The 26,139-nt window shown below is 29.0% G+C and overlaps 1 protein-coding gene across 1 annotated transcript in view; it reads left to right on the top strand.

Annotated features, from left to right (window-relative positions):
• Nucleotides 1–4,576: 4,576 nt before the first annotated feature.
• Nucleotides 4,577–26,139, top strand: part of LOC129948300 (proton-coupled amino acid transporter-like protein CG1139) — a 71,161-nt gene continuing 49,598 nt past the window's right edge. Inside the window, exon 1 of the mRNA XM_056059255.1 lies at nucleotides 4,577–5,050. Within this exon, the coding sequence (XP_055915230.1) occupies nucleotides 5,021–5,050 (30 nt within the window). The 5' untranslated portion in view covers nucleotides 4,577–5,020. The remainder of the gene's footprint in view (nucleotides 5,051–26,139) is intronic.

Genomic DNA, 26,139 nt, shown 5'->3' with positions numbered 1-26,139 from the left:
CTTTAAACACAATTCGAATCTCTGGTCTTTGCTGAAAAAACATGAAAATGAAATAATAATTTACAAACTTTAAAAGACATACAATTTGTGAGTTGTTAAATACATTTCTTTTTTAAATTTTAATGCATACATTTCCACAACTCTCATAAGAACACCCTATATTATTCAACTGCTATAAAAATATGTCAATGTGCGAAAGAGGTTATATAAATGCTTTTCAGAGCCGAAGTAAGAACGTAGATATTTTGTATTTTTATTTTATAAGCATTTTTGTAAAGGAACTCTGTTATTTAGGTACAATCGATTTAGAGGGAAATGACTGTATTACACATTCATAATGTTCATTACTCGTAAGTGGAAGTATTTTAGATATTAAAGGCTAAAGTAAGTCTAACTAGACAAGGTCATATTATTATATTGCATGTCATTGATGTTTATTCAAATGAGTACTTTTTTTTCATCAATGGGGAGTTATTTTGAGTCATATAGTTTGAGTAGAAAACAACCTTTTGCATCAGGCTGTTTTCTGTTTAAAAATTCATAAATGATAGATACGAAATAAATACATGCAAAAGTTTGAAGGATATAATTGTCGTTCGAGTTGAGCCAGTTAACAAATATCAAGTTTTGGATTAAACCCAATTTTAAGGTGATTTTTTGCATGAAATTTTTTAAGCATCGAAAGCTCAAGTGTGTAAGTTGCTTAAAAAAATAAATGTTGATTTATATTCTTTGAGAAAGGTCAAAAATATTCAAAATAGAAGCTAAGTAGGTATATGATTACAATAAAACAAGCCCCCGGTAAAATGATTTACAAATTCCGTTGTCACTCAACGTCAACCAACAAGTCCTCTGACATTTGTGCTACAAGTGTACAATTGTACGGATTTGAGTAAATAACATCACAACATGACACCACTTGACAGTAAGTTTATTTCATTCAATTGAATTACTTAATAGCCTCAAAAGCTTATATCGTGGATCATCTAGTTTTATTTAGGTTTTTATTCCTCAATTTTTTTGCCCACACAAATTTGAATATTTTGTATGTTTTTTGCATATCAATGGCAGAACAACATAAACGACGACGACGACCGACGATGTTCCATAAAATCTGAGGTGTTTGACTTTTGTCGTATACCTAAATAAAATTACCCATATACTGTCGAGTTGGGGATCCCATTAAGGTCGTACGCCGATTTACGTACGAATGTACATTATATTATTTTAGCCAAGGAGACAATCTACGTACTATGTACACCGGACCTACGTATATTCTAGCTAAGCTATGACAATTTTCCAATTGAACTGAATTTAAAAACATTTTCATTTTTGATAATCAAAGAGTTGATATCACATTCTATAGATAAACATAAGCGAAATACGGTGAAGAACGGTTGATACTTCTATTCTGTACTTTAAAGCTTTTGGAACAACAAATAAATTGCACGGATTTATTGTGAAATCCACACTGTAAGTTGGAACAAGAGCAAGAACGGAGGCTTTAAGGTGTACGAGAGGAATCTTACAGCATCTTTATATCATCATTATGGGTTACTTATTGCAAAATTCAACAAACATTCCAAGGAAAGCTTTGAAATGACCAATAGAAAAATATTTACTAAGTATTTGATTTGATTTGATAAATAAATTAAGAGGTTTTGAGTAGAAATACTGCGTAAGCGTATATCCAAATCACTTAAGAGGGCAAATTAGATACATTGTAACAATTGTTTCAAAGGAAATAGATTCTTATGAATCAGTAAAAAAATGTATTCCACACGTTACGTTGCTTCATCCTACTTTAGAAAGGAAGTTATATTTTGTTCTGTTAATTTGTATTACTTATTTTTTGTTTGTTTTAATTTAGGTTAATTAATTTTAGTACCCGTGGCATGATGGTTAGTGCGTTGGACTGTCATGCAAGGGGTCTTGGGTTCAATCCCTGCCTGTGCCACCTTAATTTAAAAAAAAAATTAATTTTCGCGGGTACTGCCTCTTGCGAGGAATTGACAAATCCTTCAAGAGTAATTCTTGTCATGAAAAAATGCTTTCTCAAACTAGCCGTTCGGATTCGGCATAAAATTGTAGGTCCCCTCCATTCCTGACAACATTACTCGCACACAGGAATGGTTGAGAGTTGTAAGTCACTAGGCCCTGGTTCACAACGGACTGTTGCGCCACCCCATTTGATTTTTTTTTTTATTTAATTTTATGGATTTAAGGATTTTGAGTAAAAATTTAATGAAATCTATTTCATTTAAAAGGATACATTTTTGAAAAAAAGTTTATCTTCATCATAATTGTAATAAAACAAACTGATTATGTAAAGAGCTTTTAAACGTATTTAACTTTCATTTGGCCTTGTTTGACGTAAGAAATTAACGTTAATATTTTCTTCGTTTCTAGTTTAAAAAACTGAACATTTTATTCAAAAATTGTTTTGTGTTTAAGAAGATTTGAAGGAATCAAGGCAAAACTGATCTTAAAATATTTAAAAAGAGTTCAAATCACACATTTTTAAAATAAAAAGTAAGGATTTTTGAAACAGTTGCACAGTTATTAAACACTGCGAAATATAGTGCCCAATTCTAAATTCTTTTAAGTTTGTCAAAGGTAAGTTTTGAATGTATTAAAGTGGTAAAATAAAATACAATATTTGAGGTGGTTTTTAAATTTAGAATTAGAAATTATTGCGTTCGGAACGATTTTTAAAGTGAATATTTTGGTATTTCTTATTGTTCTGAGTTCTCTAATTTGGTATAACTTATTTCTATAAAAAAAAAAACAAAACACGAAAAACTCTATATCATCTCTCAGCAAAATACTAAGCATTATGAAGGCTTGCGAATGTATTCCCATAGATACTCCAGTACACCGAAACACCTTTTATCCTCCACCTTGGAAAAGACACCTACTATCTTTCAATACCAACCTAACTATAAAAAGAACAACTCTCAATCTGTCGTTCAAAATTCTTCGAAGAGAACTATTGGAAACTATCAAGCCTATGAGAAGGCTTTACATTGACGGATCATCCAAGGCCAACAACTCAACTGCAGGCGTCGAAATAAACGCTGACAATTGGGAAATCATCACTTGCCAAGGTTTCATTACTGACTCAGGTGGTAGCTACATTGCAGAAGTAACCGCAATACTCAAAGCTCTCTCAATCGCACAAACATGGGCAGTCAAAACACTGATCCTTTAACTAATATCTTGAGCGTACTTAGTAAACTAAACAATGCAACGAATAATTGTTCTGCCCTAAACAATATCCGGAGCATCGTCCATAATATTATAATAACATAGCCTTAGCATGGATACCAGCACCTTCAGGCATTAAAGGAAATGAGGTTGCAGATATGGCAGCGAAAAATGCAATTCGTTATCCTTACATAACATAACATAACTTTCTGCGACAACACCATCCATCACACCGCCGCATTCCTTATAACAAAAAAATTTTCATTTTTTCCAGTTAGCACTATTTCTCACAGGTCCTACCTGATGAATGTACCAATTGTAGGGAGCCTCTCTCTATTTGGCACATTTTTGCCATTTGCTCGATTTCCCGACTCAGCACCAACACCGATTCTTTCCAAGATTTGCAGAGCCAAATAGCTGAAGTACTTAAGTCACACTACCACACAATAAATTCAAAGCAATATGAATGTGTTCAACTATATAAAATTGTTTCTTTCTAGTCCTTCTAATTCAAAAACATTTTTGTCACATAGTACATTTTTTGAAAAATTAAAATGACATGTTTTATTTAATAAAAAAAAATACTCAAAATTATAAAAAAAATTGTTTTACTCAAACATCTTGAGAAAAAGAAACAATATTGCATTAAAAATAAATTTAAATGTTTTTATAAAATGTTTCTTAAATGTTTCAATGAAAACTGAAATTATTATAAAAAATATCATGTGCAAAAAGAAGTTTTCAGTGTGTTTCGCATTTTTTTTAATTTTGTGTATGTTGAATTAAAATCTACTAAGCTGTTTAATCTACAGATTTAGAGACGAAAATATTGTGAAATCAAAGTTGTTTGTCTTATTTATTATAGGTAAAGAATTGGTCAAGGCCCACACGTAAAAAATGTTTATATTTACGCGTTTTTTTCAATAATAGTAAATTATTCTCGAAATAAATATCTTTTAGAAATAGAAGTTAAATAAATTCACCCAAGTATTCTTTAATTTGTTAGACTTAGAAAAAATTTAAATTGTTTAGGAAAAGTTTTAAGACAGAACGTGGTATTTAAAGAAATTTGGTTTAATATAATTATTTCAATATTTACCTGCACGCCCGACTGTCTTATTGACAAGATAGTTGATGAGACTTCTTAAACAAATCATAAAATTTATTTGAAAGAAAACAAGAATGCCCGATAACAACAACTTTATCTACGAATTATAACTTTTTTTTTGTTTTATTCAATCCCTCTATTGATAAAAATATTAACGTGGCTTACTTCGTATTTAACAATTATATTTTCTAAAAACAACAGTGTTGCATTTCTTGTCCTTGAATTCAGTTCTAAAAATTACTATTTTTCTCTATATAAAAAAATCAAAATAAAGCATACGTTAAGTGTATTTGCATCGAGCACATAATGGCTTAAGTTAATTTGTATTTCAATAGACTTGCAACAGGTTTTACGAACTTTATTATGAGTGTCTTTGAGCTCCTACCTAACCTAAGACACAAAAGTGCAAAAAGTTTCTAATGCTAAAACCACTCACAATGCTGTTATTCTTGATCAATTAAATTTTTTTTATCAAATTTCTGTTCAATATGTGGTGTCTTTTATGTATGAGTGATTAATTTTGATTAAATTTAAAACAAAAATAAAAATAAGAGGCAAAAACAAAAACACTCAAACGCCACACTTGATTTTATACAAATCCAAAATTGGCAGCAACAGCTGAATTCAGTTTACTTTTGTTAGCTGAATCGAATTATTGTTAAAATTTTTAATTCTCCCTAAAACAATACTCGTTTGGATAATACAATGTCAGAAACACCATCAGCTGAGATTCCAGTAAGTGATAAAATTTATGAAATATTCAAAATTGTTAAATCAGAAGTGGTCAAGACTTAAGAAAAAAGTTAAAACAAGTGAAATGTTTGTATTTGATTTATTTAACAAATAATTAATGTTGCATTACATTTCACTTTGTTTGTAATTATTATCGGAATGTCCAAATAGTTTAAATGTGTTGGAATGCATTTTGAAACATTGGTTTTAATTATTTAAAAAGTTGAACTTTGTTGTTAAATTTAAAAACAATCTATTGTAACGTCTAAATGTCACCACGAAAAATTCAAAAATAAAAACTCTCCAAAACGTGTGATCGTGGTGATTTTGCCGAAGTTAAAAATATTTAAATTCTTTTGTCAATTGACACGCTCTGCCAATATCTCATAAAGTCACAAACCTTTTTTGTGTATCAGTAAATTCTTTCGCTTTATGTACATTTCACTATTCATATTTACACAAAAGGCCCAGACCCAGACTGTACACTTTGCCATTGTTAAGATCAAAATCCGTGCTTGATTGTCAATAAAGAAAGATGAAATACAATTTTAGATAAAATCAACAATGTGATATAGCGAATTGTGTGTGTTGTGTTTTTTTTTGTTTTTTAATTTAATTGATGATTTAATCTTATCTGGAGCACTTTTTTTATTTTTATTTGTCAAAGGAAGGTTTAATTATATAAAAACAAAAGTATTTCAAGGTTTATCTGCCGTTAATATGTTGAAAAGTATTGATTAAAATAAAAGTTAAAACAATTAAGAATTTATGAAATTTCTTCTTGAGATTATAGATACTTACGATGATTTGAAAGTTCAATGATATAGAAATCCCTTATTATTTACTGTACACATGTTTTTTGTTCAAACAAAATATAAAATACAATTTAATAAACATGTTGTAAAAATAAGATTCGTTTATTATAAGAGTAAACACGAGGTGTTTTAATGTGCAATAATGTTGTATATCTTTCAAAACGATTCACTGTATCTTGTACACAATCAGGAAGTCAATTTAAAAAAATCTAAGTTTTGTGTTTAAGACATAATTTAATTTGGAAATTTATAAAAATAAAACTTTTCGATGTTTTTAGGTTTTGAAATGTTTACATGATCCTAGGTTGGGAAATCCTTTTTCATTGACCATATATCATTATTATTATTATTTATTGAACTATACATACATGAACAAGATAATACTTAAGAGCTAATAGCTACCAGGGTTTCTAGCTGAAATAATGTAAGAAGTATTTTTATCGTTATGATGTTTGAAGATGCCAGCTGCAAGGAGGCGGTCGGAGTAAGTAAGAATAGTAGGTTCGACTTACTCCAACCACCACCGCAGATGTTGTAAATAAATAAGAGTTAAATACTCTGATATACTAGTATATTTAATTATTTTAAAATTTTGAAAATATTTTGTATGTTTTGTTCGCAAGGAACCAAAAGGAGATTTTTTAAATTGTTTTTTAAAGGTTTATTACAAATGTCATTGATTTTTGGGCAGTGTGTATTTAAATGGTTGATGGTGACCTGGATATTGAGTTGGCATAGATGGTAAATGGGTGGGGGATCTTTATTTATAAGGTGACTGTTTCAATTTTCAAACATCGTTTTCGGTAGGTTGGTATTTTGATATTGTAAAGTTGCAGCGGTTATTTTGGCTTCATGGTTTGCGTGTTCATTGTTTTTTTTTTACTACGATGTGATCTGGTACTCAAAAAATCTTTATTGTTTTTCCAAGTTTGATGACGTTATCTCTGATTTTACCAATGTACTATGATCGATTGTTGACGTTTTCGAAGTTCGATTGCAGCTGAAGTTGAAAGACTGTCCGTGCATATCACTGTTTTTTTTCTTGGATTTGTAGGCAAATGGCGTGGCTTTTAAAACCACTAAGGCTTCGGCTGAGGATACAGATGGAAAATGGTGGCAGCGTACATTCCTTACACTTAGAACCATCAGTAAAGAGGATATTCCAATCGTTACTGATTAAAAGAATCATTAATTCGCGAAAATGCTGTCGGAGTTAAATCTCTTTTAAATTGAGCAAGGGCAGTGTTAATGGATTCACTCGGGAATAACCAAAGAAGGGTTACACTCGACATCTTTTTTTTTTGGTTCAATGTCTATTTTTCTCGCATGTAGACGGCTGATGGTTTTTTCGGTATCTTTAAGAGTTTTAAGCTTTTCGTAGAGTCCAAAAGAATTGGAGGTCATACGATTCATGTATTTTTCCTACAGGTCTTGATGAAACGACTTCTTTTCGTTCTACTATCGACGAAAAACCTCCTTCAGCTAGAACATTTTTTATAGGACTTGTCTTAAAAGCTTTGAGGTTGGCTGATGATTGAACATGTTAGATTTTGCACATTTGCCATATATGACAAGGCGATAATCAATTTTTGATAATATTACGGCTTTTGTTTTCGCGTTTACTGCCTCTTGCGAGGAATTCACAAATCCTTCAAGAGTTATTCTTGTTATGTGTGGTTTTTTTACCATAGCAGTTTTATGAAAAGGTGAACATTTTGGATAACCCTAAATATCTCATGAACCAAAAACTCTAGAGACTTGAATTAATTTTTATACAATATATTGTAACGTGATACCAAACAAGTTGAAAAAAATCCAATGAACGGTTTTTTTATGAATCAAAAAAACCAAAAAAAATGTATTACCTCAAAAATTTTACGAAAACAAGATGATATCATCTCCAAAGCAATTTTGTGCAACGAAAAATAAAGTTTTTAACACCTGGTGAAATTTTGATAAAGTTCAAAATGATAGTTTTTTTACAAAAAATAAAAACTTAAAAGAAAATTTAACAAAAAATGGTAAAAATTGGTTTTCTACTCAAATATATTTTTAAATATCTTTTCAAAAATTTGAGATTATGGCTGCGAGCTAATTTTTTCTTATAAAAATATTGTTTTCAACATTCTGAAAATTTTGAAAAATCGGATTGACAGTTTTTTTTACAAAAAAATGAAAACCTATCAAAAAACAATACTAAAACTTGGTAAAAATTTTAATAGCTTTTCAAAAATTAAAAATATTGTCTTAAAACTTTTTTTATTTCACAGAAAATATTGTTTTCGATATTCAGTAGTTGCTTTTATAAAAATCCAACAGTCCGTTTTTTCATAAAAAATAAAATCTACAAAAAACAGTACGCAAATTTGGTAAAAATGGATTTTCGGTTCTGGATATCTCTTAAAATAATTTCATTCACCCAATTTGTAAAAAATTAACAAATGCTACTCAAATTGGTAAAGATTTGTTTTCAACTAAAAATTTATTAAACAAAACTATTTTTTCAAACTTAACAATTTCTTTACTTGAAAAACATTGTTATTAATTTTAAAATTTTTAAGAATAATTCAACTAACAACTTTTTAACCCAACCCTTCAAACTTCTCAGCAAGACAAAGACGAAATGGGAAGTTATCAGTATGAGTCGCATCACATTTTTTTTTATTTTTTTTTTGTTTTGTTGTTCCTAGCTTAAAGTAATTTCTCTTTTCTGCTCCCTCAAACAAATTTGCCCGAGCATATAATAATTAAGAAACATTTTATATTTAAATAAGAAGAAATAAAGAAAATGTTAATTTGCCTTGAAAACACCTTGATTCTAAATCAAATATCTTTTACAAAAATTCATTTGTTAAATCAGTCATGATTTTTTAATAAAACAATGCATTTTATTTGCGATGTCAAATTTTATGATAAACAAAATCTAATTTATATTTCACTTGGTTATGAAATAAACGTGATGAAAACTGTGATTTTTATCAGGCTAATCGGGTTTTCTTCTAAGTACTTAACTGATATTAATTTTCAATTTATGGCATTATAGTTGTTAATTAGTGTACTTGTCATTCACAACACATTTTTGGAATATCCTACAAAAATAGTCATAAGCTCATAAAAATGTAATTTATAGTAAACAAAAACAAATAGTCGTTTGTACTGAAATTCAATTCAATCAATTCAAGGCGGGGTTATAAATAATAGTCATATTATTTATTACCACTAAATTGATTACCATTGCTTTTATTATTTGTATACAAAATAGAAAATGTGTTTTTTGTATTTTTAGGGCAATCAGGACCCTTTCAGTAAAACTCCTATATCACTGAAAAAATGGATGTACATATATCTTTGGCTATAAACCGTCTGTTTTTTGAAACCTTGAAAGTGGTTGTTTATAAATCCATTCTACTTTATTTGTAATTACTTCCGACTAGGTTTCTTTTTTATCTTCCCACTTAAGGTGTTGTCTAATCGAAATATAAGGCGCCCATCGATAAAGATTTGGGTTATTCCGTTTCACTATACTTAGTCTCGATTAAAAGCAATTATTTTCGAGATTGAAAAATATTGTGGGGGCTATCATTGTAAATTTCAAATGATTCCCGCTTATTGTAATAATTTCCTACTTGCGACTTAAGGAACTTTATGAAAAATATTGCATTGATTGGTTAAAATTTTCGGACTCAAGATTTTAATAAAACATGACATCTCGACGTAAGGTAATTCGAACAAATCTGGTGAATCCGTCCGCCTGCCTGTCCATCATCGTCTCTATAGCTTATTAAGTTCCAACTTGAAAGTGAAGGTCTATAGCAGATTTGCGTTAAGTGTTCTTTGCAAATGTCTTAAGACCAAAAATAACATAAGGCTCCTTATAAAAAGTTTTTGGTCAAAAATCAACATTTTTTCAAAAACGGGCAGACAGATTTGTATGAAATTGCTTCTATTTTTTAATATACATAGTTCTTTTAATAGAATAACTATATGTTTGTATTGCTCAAAAAAAGTATCCCTCATTGAACCGTTTTTTTTCTGTTTTCATTTTTTCACAGGGCCTAATATTTTTTTTAGATGCAGGAGCAAGTTTATGTTACGTGCATTTAATTTGGGTATTTATCAAAATTTTTTTTTTTTATAATCAAAGGGCACACATGTGTTGACTGGACGAAGAATATAACTGAATCTATTTTTCGACCATCAATTTATTTTGATATAAAAAGTGTCTAGTCTTTCAATGCAACATAATGAAGATTCTTCAAGACACAACAATGCACTACCTTGAAACAATCACATCATAAGATGCAAAGCTAGATTTTTTGTTTGTATCTTAGTCATTAATTCGTTCTGCTGCACCTAAGTTGCTATGATTCCATGCACAAAGTATTCCGTTGAATAAAAATTTATATTCTAAATTAACTTACCTGGGAAATGAAAAGCCAAGAAAAATATACATACATAATCATTAAAAAAGCAACAACAAACAATTAATACAACCAGAAAAACAATGCTTCCGTTGACGCTTTTTTAAGTGCAAATTTGCAAACTTAAAAAAAATCCAATTTAGTTCTATCGTGGCGGTCTCAGTGTATAAATCTTGTTTAGGTGAAAACATTTTTGTTTTTAATGAAAAATTTGCTGATTGAAGACATTTTTTTTTTCTTATAAACTTTATATACACGAATTTAATTCTTCCTTGCAGTTATGCTTCAAATAAAAGCATCCTAAATAGCTAAAGGTAGGTTTGAAAAGTTTTTGTAAATATTATTAATAATACAATAGATATTTGAATGAATGTGATATTGAACACGGTGTGAAAAAGTTTATACAAATGTATTGCTTCGGTTCAAAAATGTTTCTTACTTTATAATATTGAACTTCTTTCTGCCCTTGTATTTGTTTAATTTTTGATTTAGATATTTTAAACTGAAGTTTGTTTGCATATGATTTTATTTTTGTCTTCACGACACTATTTTTCAAACTAAACATAGCTCTATTAGCAAAATGCTGACCATGAATCCAAAAAGTTTAAACTTTATATTAATATTTGATAACCATTTTTTGGAGAAATATTTTAGTAAGAATAAAAGGAGGCTTCACAACTTAAATAAAATCACATTGAGCTTTGATATGTCAAAAATTATAACAATCTCAAAATCTATCAATGTTCCACTCCCATATGTCAGACTAAACATAAAAAATGAATAAAATACTAAAACTAACCTGTTTTGTGTGTCCATCAAACAATATAATTTATTAATAAGGAGAATTTTAAATGAAATCAATATACAAGCATAAAAAATCATTTCGGGAACGCGTCCTAATTTACAATCTTCAACAGAAGTCCAAAATATAATTGAAAAATGTAAGGTATTTAACCGCGGTCATTACTCAAATTACTCAATAGACCGTATACTTTATACAAAATGTAGTTTTAGAAAGGTTACTAAAAGATTATTTATTTTTAACTTTTTACCATAAAAATGCAAAAATAGTTTGTCCAATACCACACAAGTCATTTCAGTGAACATATCGATAATCGATCAAAAACAATTTCAAGTAAATCCAGCCATTCGGTGTCAAACGTCAGTTGAGGAAGAGAACAATAACAAAGCCGGCTGTCAGAGTACTTTTCGTCAAATAATTTATATATAAATGTTAAGTTCATTATTCGTAGAGCGTACATCAATAGACCTTCATTCCGTGAACGTATTTATTACATTTAATTATTGATGAAATTGTTTTTTAGGACTCGAAATAACAAAGAAACAAAAGAAATATGTTCCCATTGACAAAGTCAGTTCGCATTTAAGATGGCCGCCGTATAATCAAAGGGCGCTCTTATTTGAAATCGTCATTTCGTGAATGGTCATTTTGGGAACGTTCCCAGACATGATTTGACGTATTTTCCTTGTAAAAGATTTTGTATGTATTGTATTCATTAATGCTTATTTAATATAGATACATAATACATTCATGTTATAAATCAAAGCTTAAAATATGTGCTTTGTATTCTTGTTGATTTAATCAAACTTAGAAAAACGTTCCCGCATTGATCGTTTCTAAAAAATATTTAATACTAAAAAAAATGTCTGTATAGAATTCTGTGCGCTGCCCTGTCAAAGTTTATTAATATTAAAATTTAAGAATAGTATAAGCTAAAAGTCACCATTTTAGCTTGCAATTTTTGTTGTCAGAAAACCAATTTAGAAATTTGCAACCCTGGTGAGTTTGAGCCTTATGTTCAATATAGTTTTTTGTTTACGGAAGATGGTCAATGTTATTTTAATTAGGAATATGAAAATACTGTTAACTCAAAGTAGAGTATTGATTTGGTCTCTACTGTTGTATAAACTAACTACTCTATCTCAGAATACTGTATCTCAAAATACTTAACCCCACAATTCAAAAACCTTTAAAAATGTACTTGTGTATAGTTCTGTTTCTTTAAATAAAAGTTGCATTTTGTGACATCTTGCTGTATTTCAAAATTCTATTAAAAGACTAAAAAAAGAAAAGAGGACGATTTTTGTACATTATAACAACGATTTTCCTGTTCAGCTTATGCTCAGTATTTGAAAATACAGAATTTACATTATTTTGACCAAACAAAGTACTATATATTTTGACTGCAGTATAAATAATTCTCTAATATCTATTTACACTCAGGGTTATCCATTTTGCGTTTTCAAAAGTAAACGCAATTGAAAGATATATAGAACATTTTCTTTTTCATAACATTTCTTCTTTATTATAAAGTTGACATTATGTACATCATTTAAAGGATTACCACGTGAATTGTTGCAACCATCGATTCTTTTGAGGTAATTTTCGACCACTTTTTGACACATATTGGGCGGTATCTCAGCCATAACTTGGCAGATGTTGGTTTTTAAGTGTTCAAGTGTTAAAGGTTAATCTTTCGCATAGCCTCAAAAAAAGTCCAGCGGTGTTAAATATTGGTGGCCAGTCAATATCGCCACGACGAGAAATTAAGCGGCAAGGGAATGTCTCTTTCAATAAAGCCATATTTGCTTGAGTTATCTAGCATGTCACAGCGTCTTATTGAAATCACATATTCTCAAAGTCGTATTCTTCTATAGCAGGCAAAAAATGTCGGTTATCATATGACCATAACGCTCCGAATCGACAGTGACAGTTGTTTCGTCGTCGTTTTCGAAGAAGTAAGGTCCAAATAAACCTTGGTACCAAAGAGCGCAACAAACAGTGACTTTTTGTGAATGTAATGGCCTCTTTTCAATTACTTGAGGATTCTTAGAACCTTAAATACGACAATATTGTTACGACGTATATATCTACGACGCGACACGTTGTGAATTGTCAGCTGGTTTCAATTGTTGCGTATGCGTAAATGTCAGACTCTTAACTAAAAAGAGGCTGGGATGCGACCCACACTGATAACTTCCCATCCCGTCTGTCGATTTGTTTTGCTTAAAAGTTTGTCTATATGTATTTTTACCAAATTTGCACACTATTTTTTGTAGATTTTATTTTTTATGAAAAAAACGGACTTTTGGATTTTTATATAAAAATTACTGAATATTGAAAACAATATTTTCTCTGAAATAAAATAAGTTTGAAGCCAATATTTTTAATTTTTGAAAAGCTATTTGAGCCGAAAGTAAATTTTTAACAAGTTTTAGTAGGTATTGTTTTTTTTTAGAATTTTATTTTTTTGTAAAAAAACAGTCAATTCGAATTTTTTAAAAATTTTACCAAACGTTGAAAACAATATTTTTTATAAGATAAAATTAGTTTGAAGCCAATATTTAAAATTTTTGAAGAGATATTTGAGTCGAAAATCAATTTTTACCAACTTTTATACTTTTTTTTTAGGTTTTTATTTTTTGTAAGAAAACTGTCAATTCGATTTTTCTCAAAATTTGTCCTAATGTTGAAAACAATATTTCTTATAAGAAAGAATTAGTTAAAAGCTATTATCTCAAAGTTTTTAAAAGATATTTGAGTCGAAAATCATTTTTTACGAACTTTTGTTAATTTTTTTTTCGGTTTTTAATTTTTTGTACAAAAACTGTCAATTCGATTTTTTTCAAACTTTAACTGAATGTTGACAACAAGATGTTTTGAAAGATAAAAGTAAATTAAAGCCAATATCTAAAAGTTTTGAAAAGATATTTGAGTCGAAAATCAATTTTTACCAACTTTTATAAATTTTTTTTGAGGTTTTTATTTTTTGTTAAAAAAACTGTCAATTCGATTTTTCTCAAAACTTGTCCTAATGTTCAAAACAATATTTCTTATAAGATAAAATAAAATTGAAGCCTTAATTTCAAGTTTTTGAAAAGATATTTGAATCGCTATTCAATTTTTACGAACTTCGAGTAATGTTTTTTTTTTAGATTTTTATTTTTTATAAAAAAAACTGTCAATTAGATGTTTCTCAAAATTTTATCAGATATCAAAAACATTATTTTTCGTTGCACAAAATTGTTTTAGAGATAAAATCATATTTCAGTCGTAAAATTTTGGAGGTGACAAATTTTTTTTTTTCAGTTTTATTGATTAAAAAAAAAACCGTTATATTGATTTTTTTCAAAAAATATACCTGTTTGGTATCACGTTACAATCTATTATATAAAATTTAATTCAAGTCTCTAGCGTTTTTGGTTCGTAAGATATTTAGGGTTAACCAAAATTTTCACCTTTTTTTTAAACTGCTATAGTAAAAAAACCACCCACGCAATTTTCTTGAGAGCCCTTTCTGCATCTTTCTGCCTTATTATCTGTATAACAAAATTTATTTGAAGTCAATATCTCTTCTGGTTCTTGAGCTATGGACCACGAAAAAAACGTCGCGAACGTACGGACGTACGGACGTACGGACGTACGGACGTACAAACGTACGTACACACGCACGCACAGACATCTTTCTAAAAATCTTTTATTTCGACTCTAGGGACCTTGAAACGTCGAGAAATGTCAAAATTTTCAATTTGACAAATCGGACCCATTACAATAACTTCCAATGGGAAGTTAAAAAAATTTAATTGGTTTAACAACTTAGTTCGACAGATATCGAATTCCAGCCCTATGCGTTTGAAACCGTAAAATGGATAACCCATAACTTCCTTGAGCTCTTCTCCGTTGGATGTTATTTACGTAAAAACTCTTCTTAAAATTGTGTGTATTTGATTTGCTCACATTTGATTGTGTGTGTTTGATTTGCTCACATTTTATTATGTGTGTTTCACATTTTGGGGAACACAATTTTAAATTTATAGCCAACCTTTAAAATTAAAACAGAACAATGCAAAAATAAAAGAATTTTTGAAATGTTTAAAAGTTAGAACGATTTTTACTTTTAAAGGTTTTGATTTTTTTTACTAAATTCTTCAAACTACAAACAAAAATGTATTTTGTATAATTTTTAAAAATTTGAATTTATATTTAAGCTTGCTTCTTTTTTGATGCAGTGGTGAACTCGTAAATAAATTTGAAAACAAATAAACGAATACCCCAATTGAAGCTACAATTCCAAAATTATTTATTTATTTATTCTAAACAGTTTACAGAATTAATTTATAAATTATTTAATAAGGAAGACTTCAGGGCGACAAATTTGCCTTCCAATATTAATTTCAGATGCAATCGAAATATCAATTCATTTTCTCTCGTTCCTTTTTGTCACAAAACAATTTTTTTGATTTTAAACTTTTTCTTATTACGTTAATTTATTTTTTCCACAATCAAAATTCATGCAGATTTGCAGATTATTCATTATAATTATCATGTAAATTATGATTAATTTACATTCATTTTTTAAAATACCAACATTTTTATCACTATCTTGAATTTTGATTGATGTTTAGTCATACAAAAAAAAATAGATGTTTTTGCATGCTTCCATCCATGTGCCGTAATTTTGTTAAAATTGTATATCGCTCGCGTCAAGTGAATTCATTACCTGAAGGTCATCATGATTATACACAGTTATGGCATATAAGTTGAGAATTGTGCACTGGGGCGTATGAGCACTTTTTTGTTATAATTTATCTGCAATTATAAGAAGATTGCACTTGTTTAATTATACAGATTTATCTTTCGTTAGATTTATACAATACTCAAGTTCAAATACATAATATGAATGAAATTCTTCTCTTCTGATTAAGATAATACCTACTTAAAAAACCCGGTAGCAGTTGTCGTCAAATAATAATTATTGCTTTCAATTTTCATTTTTATTTTTATATATATTATGATGATAGTTTAAATGATGTTTATAACCAACTACATGACAATTTTAGATAAAAATTAATGATGTTTTAAAAAGTAATTGTAAAAGGGAACTCTGTTAAATATGAAATGATAAAAGCAATTAAACAAAAATTGATAAACATAATTTAATTTGTTGTAATTAAATGTTGATCGTAATTTAATTGAAAGGAATTATTTTGGATGAAATCCCATACTTTGAAAAAAAAAAATAACTACTGATTGATTGTTTTGTTGATAAAAAAAAACAAAGTGTTTTAAAAATGAAAAACAAATGTATCGGAAGAATGTTGTTATTTAATTTTTTTAACCAAATTTTTAATCTTATAATTTAATTAGATTGGATCAACCTAAAAACTGAACAACTATAAACTTTTTTTAATTAAATCTAAATTGTAATAATATCAATTGAACTTTGTATTTTTCAATACTATTTTAGTTTGAAGTCCATATCAATATGTATAATACTAAATATGTGATCAATTAATTGATAAATTTTCCCATCATAAGGTTTTTTTAAACCGAAAGATTAAATTAATAAGACAAAAAATAACGCCATAATTATTAAAATATTTTAACGTATATTGTTCAAATAAAAAATCCACCACTAGACGAATTTCCTGTGTTGAGTTTGTTTTATCCATGGTTGTTGTACATGATAAAAGCTTTGAAAGCCCTTTTTATTTCAAAAAGCTGCACTTTTCGATGAAAGCTTTGTACACTGAAAAAAAAATAAAGTTTGAAACTTTAAAACTATATTGTTAGGTAGAAACACATTCAATCTAGTTATTCTATTCTAATAAACTTTGATGAAAAGATAAAATAAGAACCTATGCTGCTGTTTTAAACCCTAGATCCAAGATTTTTGTTTCCCAAACCGAATAAAAATTTGAATATGTAAAATTAGGTTTATCATCATCGAAATGCCCCAAAGAATTTTCTAAAACTAAGGTTCATATATAATACAAAAAGAAATTGAAAAATCCATTACAATTAATTATTTTGGAATTTTTGAAAATATTAATGTATAGATCATTTCTTCTAATATATGGTTTTATTAATTTTTATGTTATGATATGTCTAAGATTGGAATTCAAAATTGTATTCATTTCAAATGTTTCAGCAATTCATTTTTGGATACAAATAAGTCTTAAGAAATTGTTCAAATTTAGTTTGCTGGAAAATATTGTTTTGCAGTTCAAATGTTCATCGTTTTGTTTAAATTACTTAAATAACTAAGAGATCCTGGAAAGGTTCTGTTTTAATTAGAAAATATACAATTATCTTCAAAAGTCAAAAGGACTTGAATAATTTGGCAAGTTTTTGATTTCAAAATCGCTTTATGGTTAATTCTTATTATGTTTAAAAAAGCTTCAACAGTTTGTTGATAATACAAAGAAGATATTTTACGGCAGACTGGATCCTTGCCGTTTATTCTCAGTTATATGCCTTTTAACAAATAACTTAAATTGCAATGAAATCGCACGTTGAAAACCAAAGTCTATTCAAAAAGAAAAATATAGCAATTCTTAATTCTCAAGAAAGTCACCCGAACAGACTATAAACAAAAACTTGAACTGGCATGTCCATTTGTTTTCATCAAACAATTAAATAGGTGCTCCATAATTTGTCATACTCTCACCACTAAATAAATAAAATATAATTATGATGGACATTTATATATAAATTCCAAAAGAAAACTAAAAGAGAATAAAATAAAATGAATAAAAACCATTCAACAATTTGTACCTATGAATATAATAAAACAAAACTAAACAACCTCTTTCAAACATAAAAATAACAACAACGTAAAAAATTAAGCGCTAAATTGCTTTGAAAGCATTTTGCTAAAATTGAAATGAAAATAAAAGAAAACAACACTTTAAGCAAAACAAAAAATAAACGAACAAAAACTGAAAAAAAATAATAATAAAATACGAAATTCTGCACGCACGCGGTAATGGCGCACTGTTCCGGATCGAGTTCCATAATTGAATATTATTTGATCGTTTTCTTTTAAAAAACTACGACGCAATAAAAGTTTTTGTGGTTCCACTTCAACCATGGGATCCCATTTCGTCTTCCCCATCTCTTGGACAAAGTCCATCTACGAGAATATATAATAACATTGCCCGAGGGATCCTGTGACGATTTGAATGTGCGATGTTTAAACGAAAGATTTGAGATGAAGGTCGATTTTATGTTGGGTTCATTTCATTGCAAAAATTTGTTGTTCGTTTGTTTTCAAATTTTTTTGTTTGCAACTTTTTTTACCACTTTTGTTATGTTGATGAAACAAGTTTTTGATTTTCACTTCTTAATTTTAAACGGAAACTAAGTTCTTACAAATTTTAAAAAATCCTTGAATATTAACATTTTTAAAAATAAACACAAAGGCAAAGGGTTCTTTTGATAAATTTGAATAAAATTTTCTTTCTTCTGTTGAAATTATTTTACCACAGGAAGGAGTAAGTTTTCTAAAAGAAAGAATAAGCACACCAAATGTTGAACAAAAAGAAACTTTCATAAAATATTTTACATTTGCAATTGTTATAAACATCTTCATGGCGTCTATTTTGAAAGTTGTTGTTGTTATTGTTTTAAGAATATGTTCACAAACAACTGTCAAAATTTAAAAATTATACACTTGACAATTATTTTTTTAAAGCATTTCACTTATAAATCTAATTGCCTTTATTCGAATTTCAATACCTTAAAATCGGTTAATTTTCTTAAATTTAGTTTTGAGTTGAAAATTCAAAGGAAAGAAAATTTTGCTTATAAGAAATATATTGGGAAATTCACGTATGCAAAAATAAATGCATATAATGTGCACTTTTTAAATACAATAAGTTTGTCTTCAAAAACTTAAATAAAACTTATTTACTGATTTAAACAATTTTTTTTGACAGTCGTAAGAGAGGTTTTTTTTTAAATTAATGTACTACCTTTTTTAAATTTTAGTTTACAAATATTTGTAGAATTAAGTTATTTAGAGTTTATTAATATACGTTTTACATTTGATTTTCGTTAATAAATGATTTTTGAAATATCGAATTTTGAAAAAATGTAATATTTTTTAGTACAAAATAAAGATGACATTTTTTATCATCAATAATTATAAAACAGTGTAAAAGAGATTATACTGAAACGGAATTATTGAAATCGGTTGATTAGTTCTTGAGAAAACATAAAAACAAAATAACGGTGCTATGGGGGATACCCTTCGTTTTTAAAAAAATTAAAATTTTCGACATTTGGAAAAAGAGTTTGTACCTGTTATTTTTAGTCTAAAAAATGAAAAATGCCTATTGCGAATTTAATTGAAACTTTGACTTTAAAGTTTGAACTCATTCGACCCAAAAATGGTTTGGACTTGCCATACATGTACATAGCTGGTCAAAAAAATAGTGTGATAATTAATTTTTGTTTTAATTCATTTTTTATGTTAAATATTAATTTTAATCTGAGTATCCTTCATTATTATTCAAAACTTTTTAAAGTCGTCACGGAATTGACTCTACTAACTTTCGGCATGTTTGCTGGGGTATGAAATTCCATTCTCTTTGAACCGCTTTCTAAAATTGGTTTCCATTAGTGAAATCTTGACCCCTAACTAACGCTTAAGCTCATTCTACAAGTTCTCAATAGGATTGAGATCAGGTGATTGCTTTGGCAATGGGACAACGGATACTTGTTTCTCTCGAAACCAATCTTTCACAAGTAATGCAGTTGTTTAGGATTGTTATCTTGGTAAGTTTTTCCCAGAATCCGATAAAAACAAATTTACTTTTGTTTCATTACTCCACAAGATATTCCGCCATTTTTATACACACTCTGGTTCGTTCCAATTAGCATGGTTTAAGGCAAATAATTTTCTGGACCTTATATTGCTTGCCCTACGGAACAGAAGTTTCCCGGCGATTCTTCCTGGAATATTCGCGCTCTGAAGCCTTCTTCAGATCGAGCGTGCACTGAAGCATTATCAATTTGAGCACCTTTGGTCCTGGACGAAATAAAAGTGTTAGATTTATCTAGAAATAGTATGAGGCGGTCAGTGGTAGCTGATGTTTTTTCCGGCCGGCCTCTATTTTCGCGGATTCCTCTGGGCTTGAGAGCATTTGTTATTAAATTTTGAGATCTGCCTAGGACCTCCGCAATAAATTTGTAGGTCTTGGCCTAATCTCTAAGTCGACAAACTAATTTCCTTTCCAGTGGACTTTACAACCCATATTCAAACAGTAACGAATGAAAAACTTTTTTTAAAGCTAATAAAATGATTTTAAACAACCCACCTCAAGAATTTATACCATACAATAAAGAATATTATAAGAAACTTGGATTTTATTTTGAGCACACCTATTTTTATGGCCAACTTTTAGAACATTACATTACTTAAATGCAAAAAGTTTAGCATGCTCATAGAGAGAATAACTGTTCTCTCTTTTAAAAAAATGTTGGTTACATTGCTTGCATTCAAACCAGCCGCTAATCAGCAACAAGTCAAGAGTGGATATCAACAATTTTCTCATACCTATTTTTTTTTACCAGCTGTGTATGTAGTTTTTATATATCGCAAATAAAAATAAAAATTAAGAAAATAACTACTCAAGTATTTCTTAAGAATGAAATTGGTACTTCATAAACAAAAACGTAACATAATGTGATTATTTTGATCTTGCTTGTAGTTTATTAGTCTATTAAATTTATTTTCATTTATTTACCTTTGCGTAGTTTAATAATTGAAATCAATTAAGGTTCTTTTCTCTTAATTTATAAAATAAATCTATTTTTATACACTGTTTTGATTTAAATCTGTATTCGTAAGCTTTGTTCAGCATACAACATAAAATGGTATGATAATGATTAATGATGTCTCGATCAAATTTTTTTTTTTAAGTTTGACTTTTGACTGGTTATACAGTGGAAAGAGAGTCCTTTTTTGTAGACTCGATAAATTTCAAATCATTTTTTTAGATTCAAAATATGATCTTTTTTCATTGAAAATGTTTGCCCTTGCAGATTTTGTAAAGAAAATTCAGTAAAACTTTAAAGTTTTTTTTAATAATTAACTAAGTTGTTTTACTAATATTAAAATAAGAAAGACTCATTTTTCAATCCATTTAACTTTTGGGTTTCTAAATATCAAAATTACTAGAAAAAATTCTTTAAATTTATGCTTGTTTACTTTTTTCTTCAAGGTTTGCAGGTGTGTTGTTTTTTTAAAAAAAAGTGCTAGTATTTGGCAAACTTTCGCACTTAACCAAAATATCTCATCCGTGGTTTAAAACCTACCCTACTGTTAGTAACCACACGGTTCAATGATTACTTATAATGTCCATAGCCCTTTTTTTAAATAAAAATACACAATATAAATATTTAACTACGCAATTTCTCTCACAATTTCACAAATTGGGTAGTGGCAATTATTAATAATTTAAATTCCATTTCGATTTGATTAATTGAAGATTTTTATTGACAAAATTTCATTCGAACATCATCAATGAAGTTCAAAAGAAATAAACAAACAAAACACGTGCTTGGTTTGATTAATTAAGGATTTGAAACAAGTGTGTAACAATAAAAACAATTTTTGACTGGCAAAATTTAAATCTCCTCCAACTAACAATAGAGTTAAACCCCAAAAGAAAAAAGAGTTACCAAAGAGCTAGATATTTTTTTTCTTGACGCAGCTGTTCAAAACGTTTGATTCAGCAAATTACAAACGTATCTTTTGTTTATGTTTTTTTTTTGTTTGCCAAAATTAACATTAAAAAAAAACATAGCAAAAATAGAAAGGTAGACATATGCAAATAGTTTTTTGTTTTGTTTTGTTGTTATTTTTTCATCAATTTTCTTTTGTTTATTTTTTTTTCTCAATGGAACAAAAGAGCCGTAAGCGTATTTTTTGGAGTTCATCGCTCCAAATATTTGCTTCCAAAACTGGTTTGAACTAGATTGATGTTAACTTGAAGTTTAGGGAGGAAGGAAAGTTTGTGGTGTTGTATAAGAAAACGGAAATAACATTTTGGATCTAAGATGTTTTTTGTTATAATCTTATTGTTGTCAATATTTTATATAGATACAAAATGTTCTACTTTTTCTTGATATAATCTGAATTGATTTACTTGAATCTCATTACTATTTTTCGATATTTGTCTTAGAAGTGTGCCTGAACTTGTTTCTTTTTGTTCGGTGATTTATAAATTTGATCAAAATTTGTACAACTAGTTTTTAGTTTCTTTCTTTAAGCAATTCATTTATAATTTTCCAAGACATCTGAACTTAACACTAAAATAGTACACTATGGCGTATACCTACTTTTTAATATATCATCTGTTCACTGTTGAAATTCAAAGTTGTTAATTGGCCAACACGTTTCTATCAAGAGAACGTTAGAACAGTTTTGCCAAAATTCTAAAACATTAACACCGTCTAAGTATTCATGAATTTATGATTATTTTTTTATAAATTAACAATAACGAGATCAGTCAAATGGCTGACATGGCTAAGGTTGAAGCACCATATTCGCTTCACGAAATTTTACATGTACAATTCGTGAAAGTATGGCCCTATGTTTTCGATAACTTCATGAAATCAATCTTTTAGGTTTTAAACCGATTTCTTTAATTTTTAAAGTAAATTTTGATAATTTCAATTGTTAAAACATGTATCGTTCCTTTTTTAGTAATGAAATAGTTTGTCTTAGGATATAATGCCTTTGGGAAGGTGCAAAATTTCGATTCATCAGTTTGTCAATGCACACACAAATATATTTACAATTTTAACAATTAGCAACAAAAAATATATATAATTTCATAAGAGCAATTAAAATTTTCTATTATTATCAAGAGCTCTACAACAGCAAATACAATCTATTCAATTACCATAACATTTAAATAATTATTTTTTTAAATTTAAAAAGCTTTAATATTACAACTTTGTATAAAAGATAATGTATAATAGGTTTTCCTAATTGATATTTAATTTCCGAGTGCTTTTAGATTTTTAGACGCCATGCCATAAAATTAAATTATTTATTCAATCCAGACAATTTTTGAGTGTTAACAAATAATTGTATTGGTTTATAATTAAAAATGCATTTTGTCTCTATTTCCTTTGTCTCATTGAAATTTATACAAGAAATTAGATGCAATCACAATTTTCTTCAAAGAGGGCAGTTAGATAGTTTGTTATATAATTTAAACGTTAAGAGGATCTTCAGTCATAATTTTTAAGTGACACTTTTAAAAATGGAATAGAATATTTTTTCGAATCATTTAAAACAAAATATAGATTAATTTATTACGTTCATTCAGAATGTTAGATCTAAAATTTGACACCTGTCAAACTCTTGTCTCATAATTTTTTTGAGTGTTTATCATTAACCTCTATCGAACGCTTAACATCTTAAATTTTATAAAAACTTATGATGATTATAACTGTCAAGACCTCACACAAGATGTTCTCAGAGGACAACGCCTCAAAATGATAAAATTGAGAAAAGTTGAGCTTCCAAGTTTACAAAGTAAACGAAAGGAAAACAAAAATATTCGTCCTTTATTTTATTAGATCCCCTTAAAAATTCTTAGGTATTGGTTTTCAAAACAAACTTTTTTTCTTTCACAAGAGTTTGAGAACAGAAGGAGAAACCATAGGTATAAAATGTAAACAAGAATAAACATGAATGAATTTTGAGTAAACCTACAGAAGGTATGTTGATTAAACGAATTGGTCTATTCAACTGGAAAAATAAATTTGATCTTATTTCAATGATGAGGGTTGATTTCGTAATTCATTGAAATTAACCAAGTACATATAATAAAAAAAAATTGATAAATATACGTACATTTGAACTATATTAATCATCGTTGTACTTATAAGAAACGTCATACTAATTTATCAGATGATAAGATTAGATATAAAAACTACTTGTCATAGGAAGGTTTTAGGTTTGTTTTTTTTTTGCGTAGTTCAAGGCTTTTTCGAGGTAGGAAGAAATGGGACAGGTTTTAGAGAAACCACTTGAAACTAAAATACGTTAAATGCAATCTTTGATTTGTTCGAAATCAAAAGAAGAGTTTTTAAAAAGAGTAATTTTTGTCATGTAAAGTTCTTTCTCAAATAAGCCGTTCGGATTCGGCTTTAAACTGTAGATTTCTTAATAATCAATCCCTTAATGGACTGTTGGCCTTATTTTTGTATTTATTTTATTTTTCTTTAATGATTCTTACAAATATAATACATATAAAATCCGTTTTCTTAACTTTATTTGAAATTATTTCGAAATCCGCAGTTGACCAATTCGAGAGTTTATATAGAAAGAAAGAATATGAATGTTGATTTTCTTAAAGATTCAAAAAAAATCCTTTTATTATAAGACCATTCATTTTTCCGTTTGAGTAAGGGGAGACCTTGCTTTAAATCAGGTAGAACTGTGTTTCTCGTATGATGCTAGCCTAATTAATAGTCTAAGTTTCCAAATTCTAGCGATGAACCATGGCCAAAACTCCGAAAAACTGCGAAAATGTCGAGTCCTACTTATTGGTTACATTTTGTGCATTCTTAAGGCAAATGAAATAATTACAACTGTGTCTGTAGACCTAACGGTTTTAAAAATATAGTTATAACTATTTTAAGGAGTGCAAAGACTTTAACTGAATTCAAAGAATGCATGAAGAATGAATGCAATCTTTGAGTTGAATTCAATAAGGGATTTATAACGATTTTTGTCTAGGTTTAAGGACTTCTCTGCCATATTATGACGTCAGGTTCGTCAACAACCTGATAGGTCCTTATCAGTGTGGCTTCAGACCAGGAAAGTCCACTATCGACCAAATGTTCATCTTGTAAAAAACCCAGGAGCTTCAAATCGATACCCACCATCTCTTTATCGATTTTAAATCCACGTATGACAGCATCTACAGGAAAGAGCTTTACAGAGCAATGTCTAGTTTTGGTATCCCTGTAAAACTTATCCGTTTATGCAGAATGACGATGGAGAATGCACACTGCTCTTTCAAGGTCGGAACAGATTTTACTGATGCATTTGATGTCAAAAAAGGATTTCAGCAAGGGGATGCACTGTCATGCGACTTCTTGAATATTGTTCTGGAAAGAATTGTGCAAAACTCAACCGTCAAAACTAGAGGCACAATCTTCCAAAAGGTAAATCCAATTACTCGGATACGCAAATGATATTGACATAATTGAAAGATCAAAGCGTGATGTCAGTGGAGCGTTTTGAGCATTGCAACGGAAGCGAAGAAAATGGGTTTAGTGGTCAATGAGTGCAAGGACAATTATATGGTGTCATCAAAAAAAGACATTGAACAACGACGTCTTGGACAAAACGCAACCCATGTACAGCTATAACTTTGAGGTAGTTAAGGACTTTGTCTACCCGATATTAACACAGACAACGACACCAGCGTTGAAATAAAATGCAGAATAACTCTCGAAAATTGCTGCTTCTTTGGACATAGAAGACAATTGAGAAGTAAAGTTCTCTCTCGAGCATCTAAAATCACCATCTATAAGACACTCATCATCCCGGTTCTCATTTATGGCGCTGAGGCCTGGAAGCTGTCAAAGAAAGACGAGAGCGTCTTAGGATGCTTCGAGGAAAAAATTCTTCGATGATTTTTGGTCCCGTACGCATAGATAGAGAATGGAGGAGAAGATATAACGACGAACTGTACGGGCTGTACAGCGACACTGACCTAGTAAGCAGAATTAAAGTCCAACGGCTTAGATGGCTAGGTCATGTAGAGCGAATGGAAATCAAAGCTCTAGCCCGGAAGGTCTTCGAATCCAATTCCGAGAGAAGGCACAGTATAGGAAGACCGCGACTCAGGTGGCGCCGCAGGTGGGTAAAGATCTTAACCAACTTGGCGTGGGAAACTGGAGATAGCTAGCTAGGGATCGAGCTGGCTGAAGACACATGCTGGTTGAGGCCCAGGTCCAACCCGGACTGTAGCGCCACCTTAAGTAAGTAAGTTTAAGTAAGTTTAACGATAATGTTAT

The sequence above is a fragment of the Eupeodes corollae genome, chromosome 2 (genome assembly GCF_945859685.1).
Source record: "Eupeodes corollae chromosome 2, idEupCoro1.1, whole genome shotgun sequence".
In the NCBI taxonomy this organism is placed as follows: Eukaryota; Metazoa; Arthropoda; class Insecta; order Diptera; family Syrphidae; genus Eupeodes; species Eupeodes corollae.
The sequence above is the reverse complement of the archived record's forward strand: the minus strand, read 5'-3'. Positions and strand labels throughout refer to the sequence as shown.